Source organism: Pan paniscus, chromosome 22 (assembly GCF_029289425.2).
Source record: "Pan paniscus chromosome 22, NHGRI_mPanPan1-v2.0_pri, whole genome shotgun sequence".
Taxonomy (NCBI): Eukaryota; Metazoa; Chordata; class Mammalia; order Primates; family Hominidae; genus Pan; species Pan paniscus.
The window spans coordinates 42,567,560-42,586,766 of NC_073271.2; the positions used below are offsets into that span (position 1 = coordinate 42,567,560).

The 19,207-nt window shown below is 54.5% G+C and overlaps 1 protein-coding gene across 7 annotated transcripts in view; it reads left to right on the forward strand.

The window, feature by feature from the left end:
• Window positions 1-19,207, forward strand: part of PCNT (pericentrin) — a 203,298-nt gene that overhangs the window by 146,603 nt on the left and 37,488 nt on the right. For 5 of the 7 annotated variants that reach the window (XM_055105153.2, XM_055105160.2, XM_055105158.2 and 2 more), the window contains exons 25-27: window positions 10,616-10,822; window positions 12,573-12,743; window positions 13,356-13,508. In XM_055105153.2, coding sequence (XP_054961128.2) covers window positions 10,616-10,822; window positions 12,573-12,743; window positions 13,356-13,508 — 531 coding nt within the window. The remainder of the gene's footprint in view (window positions 1-10,615; window positions 10,823-12,572; window positions 12,744-13,355; window positions 13,509-19,207) is intronic. The other 2 variants (XM_055105155.2, XM_055105156.2) reach the window with 1 other exon arrangement.

The window sequence follows — 19,207 nt, forward strand, 5'->3', positions numbered from 1 at the left end:
CCTGTGGGTCTGGGTCTCCCTGTGCAGCCTGTGGGTCTGGGTCTCCCTGTGCAGCCTGTGAGTCTGGGTCTCCCTGTGCAGCCTGTGGGTCTGGGTCTCCCTGTGCAGCCTGTGGGTCTGGGTCTCTCTGTGCAGCCTGTGGGTCTGGGTCTCCCTGTGCAGCCTGTGGGTCTGGGTCTCCCTGTGCAGCCTGTGGGTCTGGGTCTCCCTGTGCAGCCTGTGGGTCTAGGTGTCCCTGTGCAGCCTGTGGGTCTGGGTCTCCCTGTGCAGCCTGTGGGTCTTGGTCTCTCTGTGCAGCCTGTGGGTCTGGGTCTCCCTGTGCAGCCTGTGAGTCTGGGTCTCCCTGTGCAGCCTGTGAGTCTGGGTCTCCCTGTGCAGCCTGTGAGTCTAGGTCTCCCTGTGCAGCCTGTGAGTCTGGGTGTCTCTGCAGCCTGTGAGTCTGGGTCTCCTTGTGCAGCCTGTGGGTCTAGGTCTCCCTGTGCAGCCTGTGGGTCTGGGTCTCTCTGCAGCCTGTGAGTCTGGGTCTCCCTGTGCAGCCTGTGGGTCTAGGTCTCCCTGTGCAGCCTGTGGGTCTAGGTCTCCCTGTGCAGCCTGTGAGTCTAGGTCTCCCTGTGCAGCCTGTGGGTCTGGGTCTCCCTGTGCAGCCTGTGGGTCTGGGTCTCTCTGTGCAGCCTGTAGGTCTAGGTCTCCCTGTGCAGCCTGTGGGTCTGGGTCTCCCTGTGCAGCCTGTGGGTCTGGGTCTCCCTGTGCAGCCTGCGAGTCTGGGTCTCCCTGTGCAGCCTGTGAGTCTGGGTCTCCCTGTGCAGCCTGTGAGTCTGGGTCTCTCTGCAGCCTGTGAGTCTGGGTCTCCCTGTGCAGCCTGTGAGTCTAGGTCTCCCTGTGTAGCCTGTGAGTCTGGGTCTCTCTGCAGCCTGTGAGTCTGGGTCTCCCTGTGCAGCCTGTGGGTCTGGGTCTCCCTGTGCAGCCTGTGAGTCTGGGTCTCCCTGTGCAGCCTGTGAGTCTGGGTCTCCCTGTGCAGCCTATGGGTCTCGGTCTCCCTGTGCAGCCTGTGGGTCTATGTCTCCCTGTGCAGCCTGTGGGTCTGGGTCTCCCTGTGCAGCCTGTGGGTCTGGGTCTCTGTGCAGCCTGTGGGTCTGGGTCTCTCTGTGCAGCCTGTGGGTCTAGGTCTCTGTGCAGCCTGTGGGTCTGGGTCTCCCTGTGCAGCCTGTGAGTCTGGGTCTCTGTGCAGCCTGTGGGTCTGGGTCTCTGTGCAGCCTGTGAGTCTGGGTCTCCCTGTGCAGCCTGTGGGTCTAGGTCTCCCTGTGCAGCCTGTGAGTCTGGGTCTCCCTGTGCAGCCTGTGGGTCTAGGTCTCTGTGCAGCCTGTGGGTCTGGGTCTCCCTGTGCAGCCTGTGAGTCTGGGTATCTGTGCAGCCTGTGGGTCTGGGTCTCCCTGTGCAGCCTGTGAGTCTGGGTCTCCCTGTGCAGCCTGTGGGTCTGGGTCTCCCTGTGCAGCCTGTGAGTCTGGGTCTCCCTGTGCAGCCTGTGGGTCTGGGTCTCCCTGTGCAGCCTGTGGGTCTGGGTCTCCCTGTGCAGCCTGTGGGTCTGGGTCTCCCTGTGCAGCCTGTGGGTCTGGGTCTCCATGTGCAGCCTGTGGGTCTGGGTCTCCCTGTGCAGCCTGTGGGTCTGGGTCTCCCTGTGCAGCCTGTGTGTCTGGGTCTCCCTGTGCAGCCTGTGGGTCTGGGTCTCTCTGTGCAGCCTGTGGGTCTGGGTCTCCCTGTGCAGCCTGTGGGTCTGGGTCTCCCTGTGCAGCCTGTGGGTCTAGGTCTCTGTGCAGCCTGTGAGTCTGGGTCTCCCTGTGCAGCCTGTGGGTCTGGGTCTCCCTGTGCAGCCTGTGGGTCTGGGTCTCCCTGTGCAGGCTGTGGGTCTGGGTCTCCCTGTGCATCCTGTGGGTCTGGGTCTCTCTGTGCAGCCTGTGGGTCTGGGTCTCCCTGTGCAGCCTGTGAGTCTGGGTCTCCCTGTGCAGCCTGTGAGTCTAGGTCTCCCTGTGCAGCCTGTGAGTCTGGGTCTCTGTGCAGCCTGTGAGTCTGGGTCTCCCTGTGCAGCCTGTGGGTCTAGGTCTCCCTGTGCAGCCTGTGGGTCTAGGTCTCCCTGTGCAGCCTGTGAGTCTAGGTCTCCCTGTGCAGCCTGTGAGTCTAGGTCTCCCTCTGCAGCCTGTGAGTCTTGGTCTCTCTGCAGCCTGTGGGTCTGGGTCTCCCTGTGCAGCCTGTGGGTCTGGGTCTCTCTGTGCGGCCTGTGGGTCTGGGTCTCCCTGTGCGGCCTGTGGGTCTGGGTCTCCCTGTGCAGCCTGTGGGTCTAGGTCTCTGTGCAGCCTGTGAGTCTGGGTCTCCCTGTGCAGCCTGTGGGTCTGGGTCTCCCTGTGCAGCCTGTGGGTCTGGGTCTCCCTGTGCAGCCTGTGGGTCTGGGTCTCCCTGTGCAGCCTGTGGGTCTGGGTCTCCCTGTGCAGCCTGTGGGTCTGGGTCTCCCTGTGCAGCCTGTGGGTCTGGGTCTCCCTGTGCAGCCTGTGAGTCTGGGTCTCCCTGTGCAGCCTGTGGGTCTGGGTCTCCCTGTGCAGCCTGTGGGTCTGGGTCTCCCTGTGCAGCCTGTGGGTCTGGGTCTCCCTGTGCAGCCTGTGGGTCTGGGTCTCTCTGTGCAGCCTGTGGGTCTGGGTCTCCCTGTGCAGCCTGTGCGTCTAGGTCTCCCTGTGCAGCCTGTGGGTCTAGGTCTCTGTGCAGCCTGTGAGTCTGGGTCTCCCTGTGCAGCCTGTGAGTCTGGGTCTCCCTGTGCAGCCTGTGAGTCTGGGTCTCCCTGTGCAGCCTGTGAGTCTAGGTCTCCCTGTGCAGCCTGTGAGTCTGGGTCTCTCTGCACCCTGTGAGTCAGGGTCTCCCTGTGCAGCCTGTGGGTCTAGGTCTCCCTGTGCAGCCTGTGGGTCTAGGTCTCCCTGTGCAGCCTGTGAGTCTAGGTCTCCCTGTGCAGCCTGTGAGTCTAGGTCTCCCTGTGCAGCCTGTGAGTCTGGGTCTCTCTGCAGCCTGTGAGTCTGGGTCTCCCTGTGCAGCCTGTGAGTCTGGGTCTCCCTGTGCAGCCTGTGAGTCTAGGTCTCCCTGTGTTGCCTGTGGGTCTGGGTCTCTCTGCACCCTGTGAGTCTGGGTCTCCCTGTGCAGCCTGTGGGTCTGGGTCTCCCTGTGCAGCCTGTGAGTCTAGGTCTCCCTGTGCAGCCTGTGAGTCTGGGTCTCCCTGTGCAGCCTGTGGGTCTAGGTCTCTGTGCATCCTGTGGGTCTGGGTCTCCCTGTGCATCCTGTGGGTCTGGGTCTCTGTGCAGCCTGTGGGTCTGGGTCTCTCTGTGCAGCCTGTGGGTCTAGGTCTCTGTGCAGCCTGTGGGTCTGGCTCTCCCTGTGCAGCCTGTGAGTCTGGGTCTCTGTGCAGCCTGTGGGTCTGGGTCTCTGTGCAGCCTGTGAGTCTGGGTCTCACTGTGCAGCCTGTGGGTCTAGGTCTCCCTGTGCAGCTTGTGAGTCTGGGTCTCCCTGTGCAGCCTGTGGGTCTAGGTCTCTGTGCAGCCTGTGGGTCTGGGTCTCCCTGTGCAGCCTGTGAGTCTGGGTCTCTGTGCAGCCTGTGGGTCTGGGTCTCTCTGTGCAGCCTGTGGGTCTAGGTCTCTGTGCAGCCTGTGAGTCTGGGTCTCCCTGTGCAGCCTGTGAGTCTGGGTCTCCCTGTGCAGCCTGTGGGTCTAGGTCTCCCTGTTCAGCCTGTGGGTCTAGGTCTCCCTGTGCAGCCTGTGAGTCTAGGTCTCCCTGTGCAGCCTGTGGGTCTGGGTCTCTGTGCAGCCTGTGAGTCTGGGTCTCCCTGTGCAGCCTGTGGGTCTGGGTCTCCCTGTGCAGCCTGTGGGTCTGGGTCTCTCTGTGCAGCCTGTGGGTCTAGGTCTCCCTGTGCAGCCTGTGGGTCTAGGTCTCCCTGTGCAGCCTGTGGGTCTGGGTCTCCCTGTGCAGCCTGTGAGTCTGGGTCTCCCTGTGCAGCCTGTGAGTCTAGGTCTCCCTGTGCAGCCTGTGAGTCTGGGTCTCTCTGCAGCCTGTGAGTCTGGGTCTCCCTGTGCAGCCTGTGAGTCTAGGTCTCCCTGTGTAGCCTGTGTGTCTGGGTCTCTCTGCAGCCTGTGAGTCTGGGTCTCCCTGTGCAGCCTGTGGGTCTGGGTCTCCCTGTGCAGCCTGTGAGTCTAGGTCTCCCTGTGCAGCCTGTGAGTCTGGGTCTCCCTGTGCAGCCTATGGGTCTCGGTCTCCCTGTGCAGCCTGTGGGTCTAGGTCTCTGTGCAGCCTGTGGGTCTGGGTCTCCCTGTGCAGCCTGTGGGTCTGGGTCTCTGTGCAGCCTGTGGGTCTGGGTCTCTCTGTGCAGCCTGTGGGTCTAGGTCTCTGTGCAGCCTGTGGGTCTGGGTCTCCCTGTGCAGCCTATGGGTCTAGGTCTCTGTGCAGCCTGTGAGTCTGGGTCTCCCTGTGCAGCCTGTGAGTCTGGGTCTCCCTGTGCAGCCTGTGAGTCTAGGTCTCCCTGTGCAGCCTGTGAGTCTGGGTCTCTCTGCAGCCTGTGAGTCTGGGTCTCCTTGTGCAGCCTGTGGGTCTAGGTCTCCCTGTGCAGCCTGTGGGTCTGGGTCTCTCTGCAGCCTGTGAGTCTGGGTCTCCTTGTGCAGCCTGTGGGTCTAGGTCTCCCTGTGCAGCCTGTGGGTCTAGGTCTCCCTGTGCAGCCTGTGAGTCTAGGTCTCCCTGTGCAGCCTGTGGGTCTGGGTCTCCCTGTACAGCCTGTGGGTCTGGGTCTCTCTGTGCAGCCTGTGGGTCTAGGTCTCCCTGTGCAGCCTGTGGGTCTGGATCTCCCTGTGCAGCCTGTGGGTCTGGGTCTCCCTGTGCAGCCTGTGAGTCTGGGTCTCCCTGTGCAGCCTGTGAGTCTAGGTCTCCCTGTGCAGCCTGTGAGTCTGGGTCTCTCTGCAGCCTGTGAGTCTGGGTCTCCCTGTGCAGCCTGTGAGTCTAGGTCTCCCTGTGTAGCCTGTGAGTCTGGGTCTCTCTGCAGCCTGTGAGTCTGGGTCTCCCTGTGCAGCCTGTGGGTCTGGGTCTCCCTGTGCAGCCTGTGAGTCTAGGTCTCCCTGTGCAGCCTGTGAGTCTGGGTCTCCCTGTGCAGCCTATGGGTCTCGGTCTCCCTGTGCAGCCTGTGGGTCTATGTCTCCCTGTGCAGCCTGTGGGTCTGGGTCTCTGTGCAGCCTGTGGGTCTGGGTCTCTCTGTGCAGCCTGTGGGTCTAGGTCTCTGTGCAGCCTGTGGGTCTGGGTCTCCCTGTGCAGCCTGTGAGTCTGGGTCTCTGTGCAGCCTGTGGGTCTGGGTCTCTGTGCAGCCTGTGAGTCTGGGTCTCCCTGTGCAGCCTGTGGGTCTAGGTCTCCCTGTGCAGCCTGTGAGTCTGGGTCTCCCTGTGCAGCCTGTGGGTCTAGGTCTCTGTGCAGCCTGTGGGTCTGGGTCTCCCTGTGCAGCCTGTGAGTCTGGGTCTCTGTGCAGCCTGTGGGTCTGGGTCTCTCTGTGCAGCCTGTGGGTCTAGGTCTCTGTGCAGCCTGTGGGTCTGGGTCTCCCTGTGCAGCCTGTGAGTCTGGGTCTCCCTGTGCGGCCTGTGGGTCTGGGTCTCCCTGTGCAGCCTGTGAGTCTAGGTCTCCCTGTGCAGCCTGTGAGTCTGGGTCTCTCTGCAGCCTGTGGGTCTGGGTCTCCCTGTGCAGCCTGTGGGTCTGGGTCTCTCTGTGCAGCCTGTGGGTCTGGGTCTCCCTGTGCAGCCTGTGAGTCTGGGTCTCCCTGTGCAGCCTGTGGGTCTGGGTCTCCCTGTGCAGCCTGTGGGTCTGGGTCTCCCTGTGCAGCCTGTGAGTCTGGGTCTCTCTGCAGCCTGTGAGTCTGGGTCTCCCTGTGCAGCCTGTGGGTCTAGGTCTCCCTGTGCAGCCTGTGGGTCTGGGTCTCCCTGTGCAGACTGTGAGTCTGGGTCTCCCTGTGCAGCCTGTGAGTCTAGGTCTCCCTGTGCAGCCTGTGAGTCTGGGTCTCTCTGCAGCCTGTGAGTCTGGGTCTCCCTGTGCAGCCTGTGAGTCTAGGTCTCCCTGTGTAGCCTGTGAGTCTGGGTCTCTCTGCAGCCTTTGAGTCTGGGTCTCCCTGTGCAGCCTGTGAGTCTAGGTCTCCCTGTGCAGCCTGTGAGTCTAGGTCTCCCTCTGCAGCCTGTGAGTCTTGGTCTCTCTGCAGCCTGTGGGTCTGGGTCTCCCTGTGCAGCCTGTGGGTCTGGGTCTCTCTGTGCGGCCTGTGGGTCTGGGTCTCCCTGTGCGGCCTGTGGGTCTGGGTCTCCCTGTGCAGCCTGTGGGTCTAGGTCTCTGTGCAGCCTGTGAGTCTGGGTCTCCCTGTGCAGCCTGTGGGTCTGGGTCTCCCTGTGCAGCCTGTGGGTCTGGGTCTCCCTGTTCAGCCTGTGGGTCTGGGTCTCCCTGTGCAGCCTGTGGGTCTGGGTCTCCCTGTGCAGCCTGTGGGTCTGGGTCTCTCTGTGCAGCCTGTGGGTCTGGGTCTCCCTGTGCAGCCTGTGAGTCTGGGTCTCCCTGTGCAGCCTGTGGGTCTGGGTCTCCCTGTGCAGCCTGTGGGTCTGGGTCTCCCTGTGCAGCCTGTGGGTCTGGGTCTCCCTGTGCAGCCTGTGGGTCTGGGTCTCTCTGTGCAGCCTGTGGGTCTGGGTCTCCCTGTGCAGCCTGTGCGTCTAGGTCTCCCTGTGCAGCCTGTGGGTCTAGGTCTCTGTGCAGCCTGTGAGTCTGGGTCTCCCTGTGCAGCCTGTGAGTCTGGGTCTCCCTGTGCAGCCTGTGAGTCTGGGTCTCCCTGTGCAGCCTGTGAGTCTAGGTCTCCCTGTGCAGCCTGTGAGTCTGGGTCTCTCTGCACCCTGTGAGTCAGGGTCTCCCTGTGCAGCCTGTGGGTCTAGGTCTCCCTGTGCAGCCTGTGGGTCTAGGTCTCCCTGTGCAGCCTGTGAGTCTAGGTCTCCCTGTGCAGCCTGTGAGTCTAGGTCTCCCTGTGCAGCCTGTGAGTCTGGGTCTCTCTGCAGCCTGTGAGTCTGGGTCTCCCTGTGCAGCCTGTGAGTCTGGGTCTCCCTGTGCAGCCTGTGAGTCTAGGTCTCCCTGTGTAGCCTGTGGGTCTGGGTCTCTCTGCACCCTGTGAGTCTGGGTCTCCCTGTGCAGCCTGTGGGTCTGGGTCTCCCTGTGCAGCCTGTGAGTCTAGGTCTCCCTGTGCAGCCTGTGAGTCTGGGTCTCCCTGTGCAGCCTGTGGGTCTAGGTCTCTGTGCATCCTGTGGGTCTGGGTCTCCCTGTGCAGCCTGTGGGTCTGGGTCTCTGTGCAGCCTGTGGGTCTGGGTCTCTCTGTGCAGCCTGTGGGTCTAGGTCTCTGTGCAGCCTGTGGGTCTGGCTCTCCCTGTGCAGCCTGTGAGTCTGGGTCTCTGTGCAGCCTGTGGGTCTGGGTCTCTGTGCAGCCTGTGAGTCTGGGTCTCACTGTGCAGCCTGTGGGTCTAGGTCTCCCTGTGCAGCTTGTGAGTCTGGGTCTCCCTGTGCAGCCTGTGGGTCTAGGTCTCTGTGCAGCCTGTGGGTCTGGGTCTCCCTGTGCAGCCTGTGAGTCTGGGTCTCTGTGCAGCCTGTGGGTCTGGGTCTCTCTGTGCAGCCTGTGGGTCTAGGTCTCTGTGCAGCCTGTGAGTCTGGGTCTCCCTGTGCAGCCTGTGAGTCTGGGTCTCCCTGTGCAGCCTGTGGGTCTAGGTCTCCCTGTTCAGCCTGTGGGTCTAGGTCTCCCTGTGCAGCCTGTGAGTCTAGGTCTCCCTGTGCAGCCTGTGGGTCTGGGTCTCTGTGCAGCCTGTGAGTCTGGGTCTCCCTGTGCAGCCTGTGGGTCTGGGTCTCCCTGTGCAGCCTGTGGGTCTGGGTCTCTCTGTGCAGCCTGTGGGTCTAGGTCTCCCTGTGCAGCCTGTGGGTCTAGGTCTCCCTGTGCAGCCTGTGGGTCTGGGTCTCCCTGTGCAGCCTGTGAGTCTGGGTCTCCCTGTGCAGCCTGTGAGTCTAGGTCTCCCTGTGCAGCCTGTGAGTCTGGGTCTCTCTGCAGCCTGTGAGTCTGGGTCTCCCTGTGCAGCCTGTGAGTCTAGGTCTCCCTGTGTAGCCTGTGTGTCTGGGTCTCTCTGCAGCCTGTGAGTCTGGGTCTCCCTGTGCAGCCTGTGGGTCTGGGTCTCCCTGTGCAGCCTGTGAGTCTAGGTCTCCCTGTGCAGCCTGTGAGTCTGGGTCTCCCTGTGCAGCCTATGGGTCTCGGTCTCCCTGTGCAGCCTGTGGGTCTAGGTCTCTGTGCAGCCTGTGGATCTGGGTCTCCCTGTGCAGCCTGTGGGTCTGGGTCTCTGTGCAGCCTGTGGGTCTGGGTCTCTCTGTGCAGCCTGTGGGTCTAGGTCTCTGTGCAGCCTGTGGGTCTGGGTCTCCCTGTGCAGCCTATGGGTCTAGGTCTCTGTGCAGCCTGTGAGTCTGGGTCTCCCTGTGCAGCCTGTGAGTCTGGGTCTCCCTGTGCAGCCTGTGAGTCTAGGTCTCCCTGTGCAGCCTGTGAGTCTGGGTCTCTCTGCAGCCTGTGAGTCTGGGTCTCCTTGTGCAGCCTGTGGGTCTAGGTCTCCCTGTGCAGCCTGTGGGTCTGGGTCTCTCTGCAGCCTGTGAGTCTGGGTCTCCTTGTGCAGCCTGTGGGTCTAGGTCTCCCTGTGCAGCCTGTGGGTCTAGGTCTCCCTGTGCAGCCTGTGAGTCTAGGTCTCCCTGTGCAGCCTGTGGGTCTGGGTCTCCCTGTACAGCCTGTGGGTCTGGGTCTCTCTGTGCAGCCTGTGGGTCTAGGTCTCCCTGTGCAGCCTGTGGGTCTGGGTCTCCCTGTGCAGCCTGTGGGTCTGGGTCTCCCTGTGCAGCCTGTGAGTCTGGGTCTCCCTGTGCAGCCTGTGAGTCTAGGTCTCCCTGTGCAGCCTGTGAGTCTGGGTCTCTCTGCAGCCTGTGAGTCTAGGTCTCCCTGTGTAGCCTGTGAGTCTGGGTCTCTCTGCAGCCTGTGAGTCTGGGTCTCCCTGTGCAGCCTGTGGGTCTGGGTCTCCCTGTGCAGCCTGTGAGTCTAGGTCTCCCTGTGCAGCCTGTGAGTCTGGGTCTCCCTGTGCAGCCTATGGGTCTCGGTCTCCCTGTGCAGCCTGTGGGTCTATGTCTCCCTGTGCAGCCTGTGGGTCTGGGTCTCTGTGCAGCCTGTGGGTCTGGGTCTCTCTGTGCAGCCTGTGGGTCTAGGTCTCTGTGCAGCCTGTGGGTCTGGGTCTCCCTGTGCAGCCTGTGAGTCTGGGTCTCTGTGCAGCCTGTGGGTCTGGGTCTCTGTGCAGCCTGTGAGTCTGGGTCTCCCTGTGCAGCCTGTGGGTCTAGGTCTCCCTGTGCAGCCTGTGAGTCTGGGTCTCCCTGTGCAGCCTGTGGGTCTAGGTCTCTGTGCAGCCTGTGGGTCTGGGTCTCCCTGTGCAGCCTGTGAGTCTGGGTCTCTGTGCAGCCTGTGGGTCTGGGTCTCTCTGTGCAGCCTGTGGGTCTGGGTCTCTGTGCAGCCTGTGGGTCTGGGTCTCCCTGTGCAGCCTGTGAGTCTGGGTCTCCCTGTGCAGCCTGTGGGTCTAGGTCTCCCTGTTCAGCCTGTGGGTCTAGGTCTCCCTGTGCAGCCTGTGAGTCTAGGTCTCCCTGTGCAGCCTGTGGGTCTGGGTCTCTGTGCAGCCTGTGGGTCTGGGTCTCTGTGCAGCCTGTGGGTCTAGGTCTCCCTGTGCAGCCTGTGGGTCTGGGTCTCCCTGTGCAGCCTGTGAGTCTAGGTCTCCCTGTGCAGCCTGTGGGTCTGGGTCTCCCTGTGCAGCCTGTGGGTCTGGGTCTCCCTGTGCAGCCTGTGGGTCTAGGTCTCCCTGTTCAGCCTGTGGGTCTAGGTCTCCCTGTGCAGCCTGTGGGTCTGGGTCTCCCTGTGCAGCCTGTGGGTCTGGGTCTCCCTGTGCAGCCTGTGGGTCTGGGTCTCCCTGTGCAGCCTGTGGGTCTGGGTCTCCTTGTGCAGCCTGTGGGTCTAGGTCTCCCTGTGCAGCCTGTGGGTCTAGGTCTCCCTGTGCAGCCTGTGGGTCTGGGTCTCCCTGTGCAGCCTGTGGGTCTGAGTCTCCCTGTGCAGCCTGTGGGTCTGGGTCTCCCTGTTCAGCCTGTGGGTCTGGGTCTCCCTGTGCAGCCTGTGGGTCTGGGTCTCCCTTTGCAGCCTGTGGGTCTGGGTCTCCCTGTTCAGCCTGTGGGTCTGGGTCTCCCTGTGCAGCCTGTGGGTCTCGGTCTTCCTGTGCAGCCTGTGTGTCTGGGTCTCTGTGCAGCCTGTGGGTCTGGGTCTCTGTGCAGCCTGTGGGTCTGGGTCTCCCTGTGCAGCCTGTGGGTCTCGGTCTCCCTGTGCAGCCTGTGAGTCTGGGTCTCCGTCTGCAGCCTGTGGGTCTGGGTCTCCCTTTGGGTCTAGGGGAGGGCATAGGGCATCTATTTTGTCTCTTTTGTTTTGGGTACTTTTTTATTTGGAAAATGGGTTTTTATAAAACATTCTATTGTATTCCTCAAGCATTTTTTGTTGTTTTAGGTTGAGTTGTTACGACAAAAGTTGAGAGAAAAGTTGGATGAATTTAATGAATTGGCTATACAGAAGGAGTCGGCAGATAGACAAGTGTTAATGCAGGAAGAAGAAATTAAACGTCTGGAGGAGATGAACATCAACATCAGGAAAAAAGTGGCCCAGCTCCAGGAAGAAGTGGAAAAACAGAAAAACGTCGTGAAAGGGCTGGAACAGGTAAAGCGTCTCCATGATGTGGTTGGGCACGTGGTGAGGTGTCCCGCAGGCATGGCTTCATCGCTGAGCTGGCAGGGAGTGGGCAGGGCGTCCTTCTTCACTGGCAGCCACCACGTCTGCACCAGAAACACTGGCATCAGGGAGAAACAGAAGTCATTGGTGATGGGTAGCAAGAGTACTTTGACCTTTCTGGAGATTGTTGATTTTATTTGCTGTAGGAGGATTTTATACAATTTCTTTATGTCTCAAGAACTCTGAATTTATCCTTAATATTTCATAAAGTAAACATTTAAGATTTTAGGTTCAAAAAAATCTTAGCTTATTAAATACTTTGATGAGAGCCCCTTGTAATTGTTTCAGTCTTTGAGCTCAGGAACTCATGTCAGCTCCCAGTGAAGAGATCTCCAGTGATGGTTTTGCATTGCTGGTGTTTGCCGTGTTGTGTGTGTTTGTTTGTGTCTGAGAGTTTAAAGAGGGGCTGGAGCACTGAGCCAGGTGGGCCATCTCATGGCTGGAGGGGGCAGGGCTGCCTGTCTGCATTTCTGGGTAGCGGCTGTGCCCTCCATTGTGAGCATTTAGCTAAAAGGAATTCAGCTGACTTTTATGAGGTTAAAAGGTTACTTGAAAAGAGGCTCAGTAAGAAATTTGATTTTAGAATTAGTAGTTTGGCCTCAGACACAGATGAGAGGAGTCTTTCTCAGGTGTGTCTGATTCTTTTTTTTTTTTTTTTTTTTGAGACAGAGTCTTGTTCTGTCACCCAGGCTGGAGTGCAGTGGCGCGATCTCGGCTCACAGCAACCTCCTCCTCCCGGGTTCAAGCGATCTCTCCTACCTCAGCTTCCTGAGTAGCTGGGAGCACAGGCACGCGCCACCACGCCTGGCTAATTTTTGTATTTTTAATAGAGATGGGGTTTCACCATGTTGGCCAGGCTGGTCTTGAACTACTGACCTCAGGTGATCTGCCCGCCTTGGCCTCTCAAAGTGCTGGCATTACAGGCGTGAACCACCACGCCCGGCCAAGTGTGTCTGATTCTCGTAAGTGCTGATGAGAATTATTAAACTGGGGCCTTTCCTCAGGCCCTGACGTGTTTCCGTTCTGCTGTCGCAGGGAGGACCGCTGAGCATCACCTGCACTTGGAGCGGAGTTGTCCCCCTGGCCGGCCACTGCACGCATTTCAGTGACAGCTGCTCCAGGGCGGCTTCACCCCTTCTGCCTTCACTCAGCGAACGTTTACTGAGCTTAGTAGATGCCAGGGTTAGAAAATGTGTTTTTATCCCTTCGTGAAATTTGGACTGTGTATGCAATTTTATATGTCATGCTCTTGCGCATGTAACGTATTGTGACCATTTTCGTCATATTAAATATTGTTTGAAAAATTTTTTCTAGGCAGGTAATATTCATTGTATGAGCATACCATCAGCCATTGCCCTGTTTTTTTTGGCAAGTTCTTGTCAGTTTTGAAAATATTGGTAATAGTTTGGTGAATATTACTGTAGATAAATTCCGCACAGCGGACTCGGGCACGGGCTGTGGCTCTCGGTCACGTCCTGCACCAGGCAGGCCTCTGCTGGGAGGTGGCTGGGTCCTGGGTGCCAGTGTTGCCTGGTGTGTCACTGAGTGCAGGGGCGTGCAGGTCCAACTGCTCTGCTTCAGGTGCAGCTGAAGATGGTCTGTGCTTTAACAGGCAGCAGTTGAGGTACTGAATTCCCAAATATTTGCCTAAAATAGTGTTCTTTTTTTTTTTTAATAGGATAAAGAGGTGTTAAAGAAACAGCAGATGAGTAGCTTGCTTCTGGTGTCCACGTTGCAGTCTACACTAGATGCCGGCAGATGTCCCGAGCCTCCTTCGGGCAGCCCTCCTGAGGGTCCAGAAGTACAGTTAGAGGTGACACAGAGAGCACTCCTGCGGCACGAGAGCGAGGTGAGCGCAGAGTGGGGCCATGGGACCGCCAGCCCCGGGTCAGTGTCCAGTGGGCTTCTCTGTGGCAGATCCGATGTCCAGATAACGCAGGCGATGGGCTTGTGACCACTGTGTATTCTTTTCTTTTCTCTTTTTTTGTTGTTGTTTGAGACAGAGTTTTGCTCTTGTTGCCCAGGCTGGAGTGCAATGGTGCAGTCTCGGCTCACGGCAACCTCCACCTCCTGGGTTCAAGCGATTCTCCTGCCTCGGCCTCCCGAGTAGCTGGGATTACAGGTGCACCCACCGCCATGCCCGGCTCAGTTTTGGTATTTTTAGTAGAGACAGGGTTTCACCATGTTGGCCAGGCTGGTTTCCAACTCCTGACCTTGGGTGATCTGCCTGCTTGAGCCTCTCAAAGTGCTGGGATTACAGGCGTGAGCCCCATGCCCAGCCCTGACCACTGTGTATTCTTTGCAGTTTTACCATTTGTGTGCGGGTGCAGGTACAGGGTAGTAATTGCTTTAGGCATGTGCATTTAAATATCTCAAAGCTATTTTAATAATTTCTTAATTATTAATATTAATAGAATATTAGATGACTTTTAATACTTTTCTTCTTTTGTTTTAATGAAAGGTTTTGGACTTAAAAGAACAGCTAGAAAAGATGAAAGGTGACTTAGAAAGTAAAAATGAAGAAATACTACATCTGAACTTAAAATTGGACATGCAGAACAGCCAGACTGCAGTCAGCCTCAGAGAACTTGAGGAAGAGAACACGAGCTTGAAGGTAAGCTACCAGAGGTCCACGTGACGCCCGAGTTCATGTTGCTTATGCCAGTGCCGAGCGGCCGCCAGGACCCTCATCGGGGAGGCGAGTCTCTGGTCTTCACAGACGCCCGTGGCCCCCATGTGGCAGACAGTGCAGAGAGCGCCCAATTCTGCCTGGGGACATGTGCATGGAAGCAGCTTTCTAGGGATCTTGAGTGAGGAACCAGCGACCCCTGCCCCAGACTGCTTTCTGATTGCAGCCCTGATGGGGATCTGAGGAGAGGCACTTCCCTAGGGCGGCACCCCAGGGCTGTGAGAGGTGCGGAGCTATTGGGTTGTTGGTGGCTTGCTCTTCTCAAGGAGGTGACTTGAGTAAGTGGCCACTCACTGTTTCTCTTCCCACTGGCATGATGGGAAAAAAATCTTAAGAACAAATTTTTTTTTAAATGTTTGTGAGTACGTAGTAGGTGTATATTAAAAAATCTATTTTTAAATCTTTTATTTTAATGTAGCCGTGCTTTTGAAGCAAAAAAGAAAACCAAAACCAACCTGTTTATAGTAGAGATGATATTCAAAATTGCAGAGCATTCATAACTTCACAGATGCCCTTGAAAGACCTTGTGTAGAGTCGTGTGTGTGGTGCCCACACAACACGTGCTCAGTGAGTGAACACAGCGTGGGAGAATTCTGTGTGTGCGGTGCCCACGCGGCGCGTGCTCGGTGAATGAACTCAGCGTGGGAGAATCGTGTGTGTGTGGTGCCCATGCGGCGCGTGCTCGGTGAATGAACTCAGCGTGGGAGAATTAGTGTGTGTGGTGCCCACGCGGCACGTGCTCGGTGAATGAACTCAGCGTGGGAGAATCGTGTGTGTGTGGTGCCCACGCGGCGCGTGCTCGGTGAATGAACTCAGCGTGGGAGAATCGTGTGTGTGTGGTGCCCACGCGGCGCGTGCTCGGTGAATGAACACAGCGTGGGAGAATTGTGTGTGTGGTGCCCACGCGGCACGTGCTTGGTGAATGAACTCAGCGTGGGAGAATCGTGTATGTGTGGTGCCCACGTGGTGCGTGCTCCGTGAGTGAACACAGCGTGGGAGAGTCTCAAAAAACAACAATAACAACAAAAAAAATTTTCAAATTGATTTTCCATTTTTCCAATTTAAAACTGTAGGCTTATTTAATTAGGACATTTCATATCTGTAGGGTCAGTGGAATATTTCCCTAGTAAGGTTCTGTCGGCTCTGTTTTGATATGGTTGTTGTTATTACCATTTCCACCGGCATTTCTGCCCAACAAAGAAGAGGAGATAGTGCGTGGTGAGCGAGCAGCTCTAGGCACCACAGGCTTACCTCGGCGAGGTACGCCACTCCCCGGTGCTGGGGGAGAAGGGGATACTGTGTGTGAGCGAGCAGCTCTAGGCACCGCAGGTTTACCTCGGTGAGGTACGCCACTCCCCGGTGCTGGGGGAGAAGGGGATACTGTGTGTGAGCGAGCAGCTCTAGGCACCGCAGGTTTACCTCGGCGAGGTACGCCACTCCCCGGTGCTGGGGGAGAAGGGGATACTGTGTGTGAGCGAGCAGCTCTAGGCACCGCAGGTTTACCTTGGCGAGATACGCCACTCCCCGGTGCTGGGGGAGAAGGGGCTCTTCTCACGCTTCTGGCTACGCCTGCGTCTCCTGTACGAAGTCCTCATAGTTTCTGGGTGTGATTGACTGGGGCCTTGGCTTTCCAGGATGACAGTCTTCTGTTTCCTCATACAATATTTATAATACTTTTCAAAATTAATTTTATCAGTTGGGCACGGTGGCTCAAACGCCTGTATTCTCAGCACTTTGGGAGACTGAGGAGGGTGGGTCACTTGAGCTCAGGAGTTCGAGATCAGCCTAAACAACATGGCAAAACCCCATCTCTACTAAAAATACAAAAATTAGCCAGGCATGGTGACACACCACTCCGGAGGCTGAGGCAGGAGAATCACTTGAACCCAGGAGATGGAGGATGCAGTGAGCTGTGATTGTGCCACTGCACTCCAGCCTGGGCAACAAAGCAAGACCCTGTCTCAGAAACAAAATTAACTTTATGGCCGGGCACAGTGGCTCTCACACCTGTAATCCCAGGAGTTTGGGAACCTGAGGTGGGAGGATCGTTTGAGCCCAGGAATTCGAGATCAGCCTGGACAACGTAATGAGACCCATCTCTACAAATTTTTTAAAAAAATTTAGCCAGGCATACACCTATAGTACCAGCTACTCTGAAGGATGAGGTAGGAAGATCACTTGAGCCTGGGAGGCCGAGGCCACAGTGAGCTGTGATCATGCCACTGTAATCCAGCCGTAATGACACAACAGGACCCTGCCTAAAAAAAAATAATTTTGGAGGGGACCATAGAAGTAAGAAGGAGAAGTTTGTCTCCAGTTTGTCACTTTTAATTTCCCTTTGACAGAGGCTACTGAGATATTATCTATCTTAGTATCTGATTGTATCTTGTATATTTGGCAAAAATTTAAAAATAGCCTTTTGGGTTACATTGAAGAATGCCTTTTATGGCCAGGAGCGGTGGCTCACGCCTGTAATCCCAGCACTTTGGGAGGCCCAGGCGGGCAGATCACTTGAGCTCAGGAGTTCGAGACCAGCCTGGCCAACATGATGAAACCCCGTCTCTACTAAAAACACAAAAATTAGCTGGGCCTGGTGGCCGGTGCCTCTAATGGGTACTTGGGAGGCTGAGGCAGAAGAATCACTTGAACCCAGGAGGTGGAGGTTGGCAGTGAGCCGAGATTGCGCCACTGCACTGCAGCCTGGGTGACAGAGCAAGACTCGTCTCAAAAAAAAAAGAATGCCTTTAAAAACCATTGATTACTTTTCAGAAGAAGTTGTATTATTTGTCTATAGTGCTCTAGAACTTGACCTCTAACTATAATCTTATATAATGAAAAATATATAAAAAATAGTTTACATGTTAAGGACAGTATTTTTCTTCCATTAAGAATTGAAAGCTTTTTAAGGACAATCCCCAATATTTTCTTGTGGGATTTTTCTTCCAGATATGTGCAAATTCGTACATCCTTCATTTTCTATAATTCTCCTAATTTTTTGTAAAGATGCGGATGCTATTTTGCTTTATATAATAAAAAAAAGTAAAATTCCATTGAAAGGTTTGACTCTTGTTAGGTTTCCAGTTATTTCAAGGAAACCACATTTGCTGTTTTCTACCCTATTTTATGTCAGTGAAGATGTTTGTCTTCTAGAAGTGTCTTTTACACTTGTGGGGAAACGGAGCTCCCGTCTCCCTGGCGTGGTCGTGGTTGTTGTCACTTGTTCTGTACTGCCGTCCTCCGGGGCTCCAGCCATCCTAACACCTCATCCTCAACGTGGGCCCTCCCTTCCTGTGTGGCTTATTCTAGCTCTGGGGTTAGTGATGTTTCTTTAATTTTACCATTTACTTCTCCCTTATTCTACAGGTTTTAATAAAGAGGTCTCACGTCTTTTGTTAAATTTATCCTTAAATATTTTAGGTTTTTCGCACTATTGTAAGTGAGATTTAAAATAATTATCTAGTTGTTTACCGTGAGTACACATACACCTTTTGTATGTTAACCTTGCTGTTACCTTGCACAATTTATGTATATTAGTAGCATTTTGTGGATTCCTGAAGGCTTTTTATGTATAAGATAACATCATCTTCAGATAAAGACAGTTTTATTTCTTTCCAATTTTTGTTATTTCCTTCTTTTATTACAATGTCTAGCACTTCCAGTACAAAGTTAAAACTGGCTAGGGCAGTCATCTTTGCCCAGCTCCTTGTCTTACAGGGAAGTGGTCAGTGTTTTGCCATTAAGTATATTAGCTTTAGGTTTTTCACAGGTGCCTTTTTATCAGATCAAGGAAGTTCTGTTATATTTCTAGTTTGCTTTTTCTGGATCTATTGAAATAGTGATGATATTTTTCTCTTTTATTCTACTAATAAGGTTAACTTTATTGAGTGATTTATTTCTTGGAGATTAACCTTGCGGTTCTAGGATAAACTGTACCTGGTAGTGATGTACTGCCCTTTTCATATGTTACAGATATTACTGAATTTGATTTGCTAATTTTTTTTAATGGTTTTTGCATCTGTGTTCATGAGGGATGTTGGTCCATAATTGTCTTTTTTTGCAGTGTTTCCTAAGGCTTTGTATGAAGGTTATGTTAATCTCATAAAATAGATTGGGAATTTTTTCACTTCCTTTTCTGAAAGAGGTTATTTAACATAGCTGGGATTTCTTCTTTGAATGTTTTCATAGCATCAACAATGAAGCCATTTGGAGTTTTATATCTAGAGAGATTGATGATAATTAATTTTCTTTAACAGACTGAGGTATTTGGATTTCTGTTTCATGTTGTGATAAGTTGTATTTTTCAAGGAACTTGTGCATGTCATCAAAATTGTCAAATTTCTTTGCATAAAGAAGTTTATACTTTCTCTTTTTTTTTTTTTTTTTGAGACGGAATCTTGCTCTGTCACCCAGGCTGGAGTGCAATGGCGCGATCTCGGCTCCCTGCAACCTCCGCCTCCCGGGTTCAAGTGAGTCTCCTGCCTCAGCCTCCCGAGTAGCTGGGACTACAGGCGCCTGCCACCACGCCCGGCTAATTATTTTTGTATTTTTAGTACAGACGGGGTTTCACCGTGTTAGCCAGAATGGTCTCGATCTCCTGACCTCGTGATCCGCCCGACTCGGCCTCCCAAAGTGCTGGGATTACAGGCGTGAGCCACCGTGCCCAGTCTATACTTTCTCATTTTGTAACTGTTCACCTTATTAACCATTTCCTTACTTGCCATTGAATATCTGCAGGTTTTATGCTGATGGCCCTCCTTTTATTCCTGATATTAGTGAGTTCTTGTTTTCTCTTTTATTCTTGAGTCTCTCTAGCTAGTAGTTTATCCATGTTGTCAATGTTTTCAAAGAATCAGCTTTTGGCTCTGATACTTTTCTCTCTTTATTTCTTTGATTTCTCCTCTTATTTTCATTATTGGCTTCCTTCTATTTACCTTGGGTTTATTTTCTCTTCTTTTTCTAGCTTTTTCAGATAGAACCTTAGGTCATTGATTATAGATACTTATTTTTCAGTATAACAATTTAAGTTTTTTGTTTTTAGACTTCGTGCATAGTAAAATTAGTTTTTTTTAGTATACAGTTTTATAAATTTTGAAAAAAGGATTTAGTCCTGTAATAATCACCACAATCTCATCACTCAAAAAATTTTCTTTGTGCTGTTTCTTTGTGGCCACCCATCAGGCCTGCTGTCTTCCTGTCTGGAATTCTGTTTCGAGTCAGGTGTTGTAATGCACTGGAAATTTATGCATGCTGTCGCCTGTGTCTGTTCCTTTAGTTGCTGAGTACTGTTGTCTGGATGGACCACAGTTTGTTGATCCATTCACCCATCGAGGGACATTTGGATAGTTTCTAGGTTTTGGCAGTGATGAATCGAGCCGCCATAAACTTTCATGCACAGCTTTTTGGGAGAAAATAAATGTTCACTTCTTTCGGTTCAGTACTTAAACTGAATGCATGGCTGATTCATGTGTAAGTATATATTTAACCTTAAAAGAAACTGTCAAACTGTTTTCTCTAGTTGCATTACCGTTTTACATTCCACCAGCAATAGATGAGTGTTCCAGGTAACCACGTTCTCATCAGCATTTGGTAAGGTCAGTCTTTTTTTCTAGACATTCTGATAGATA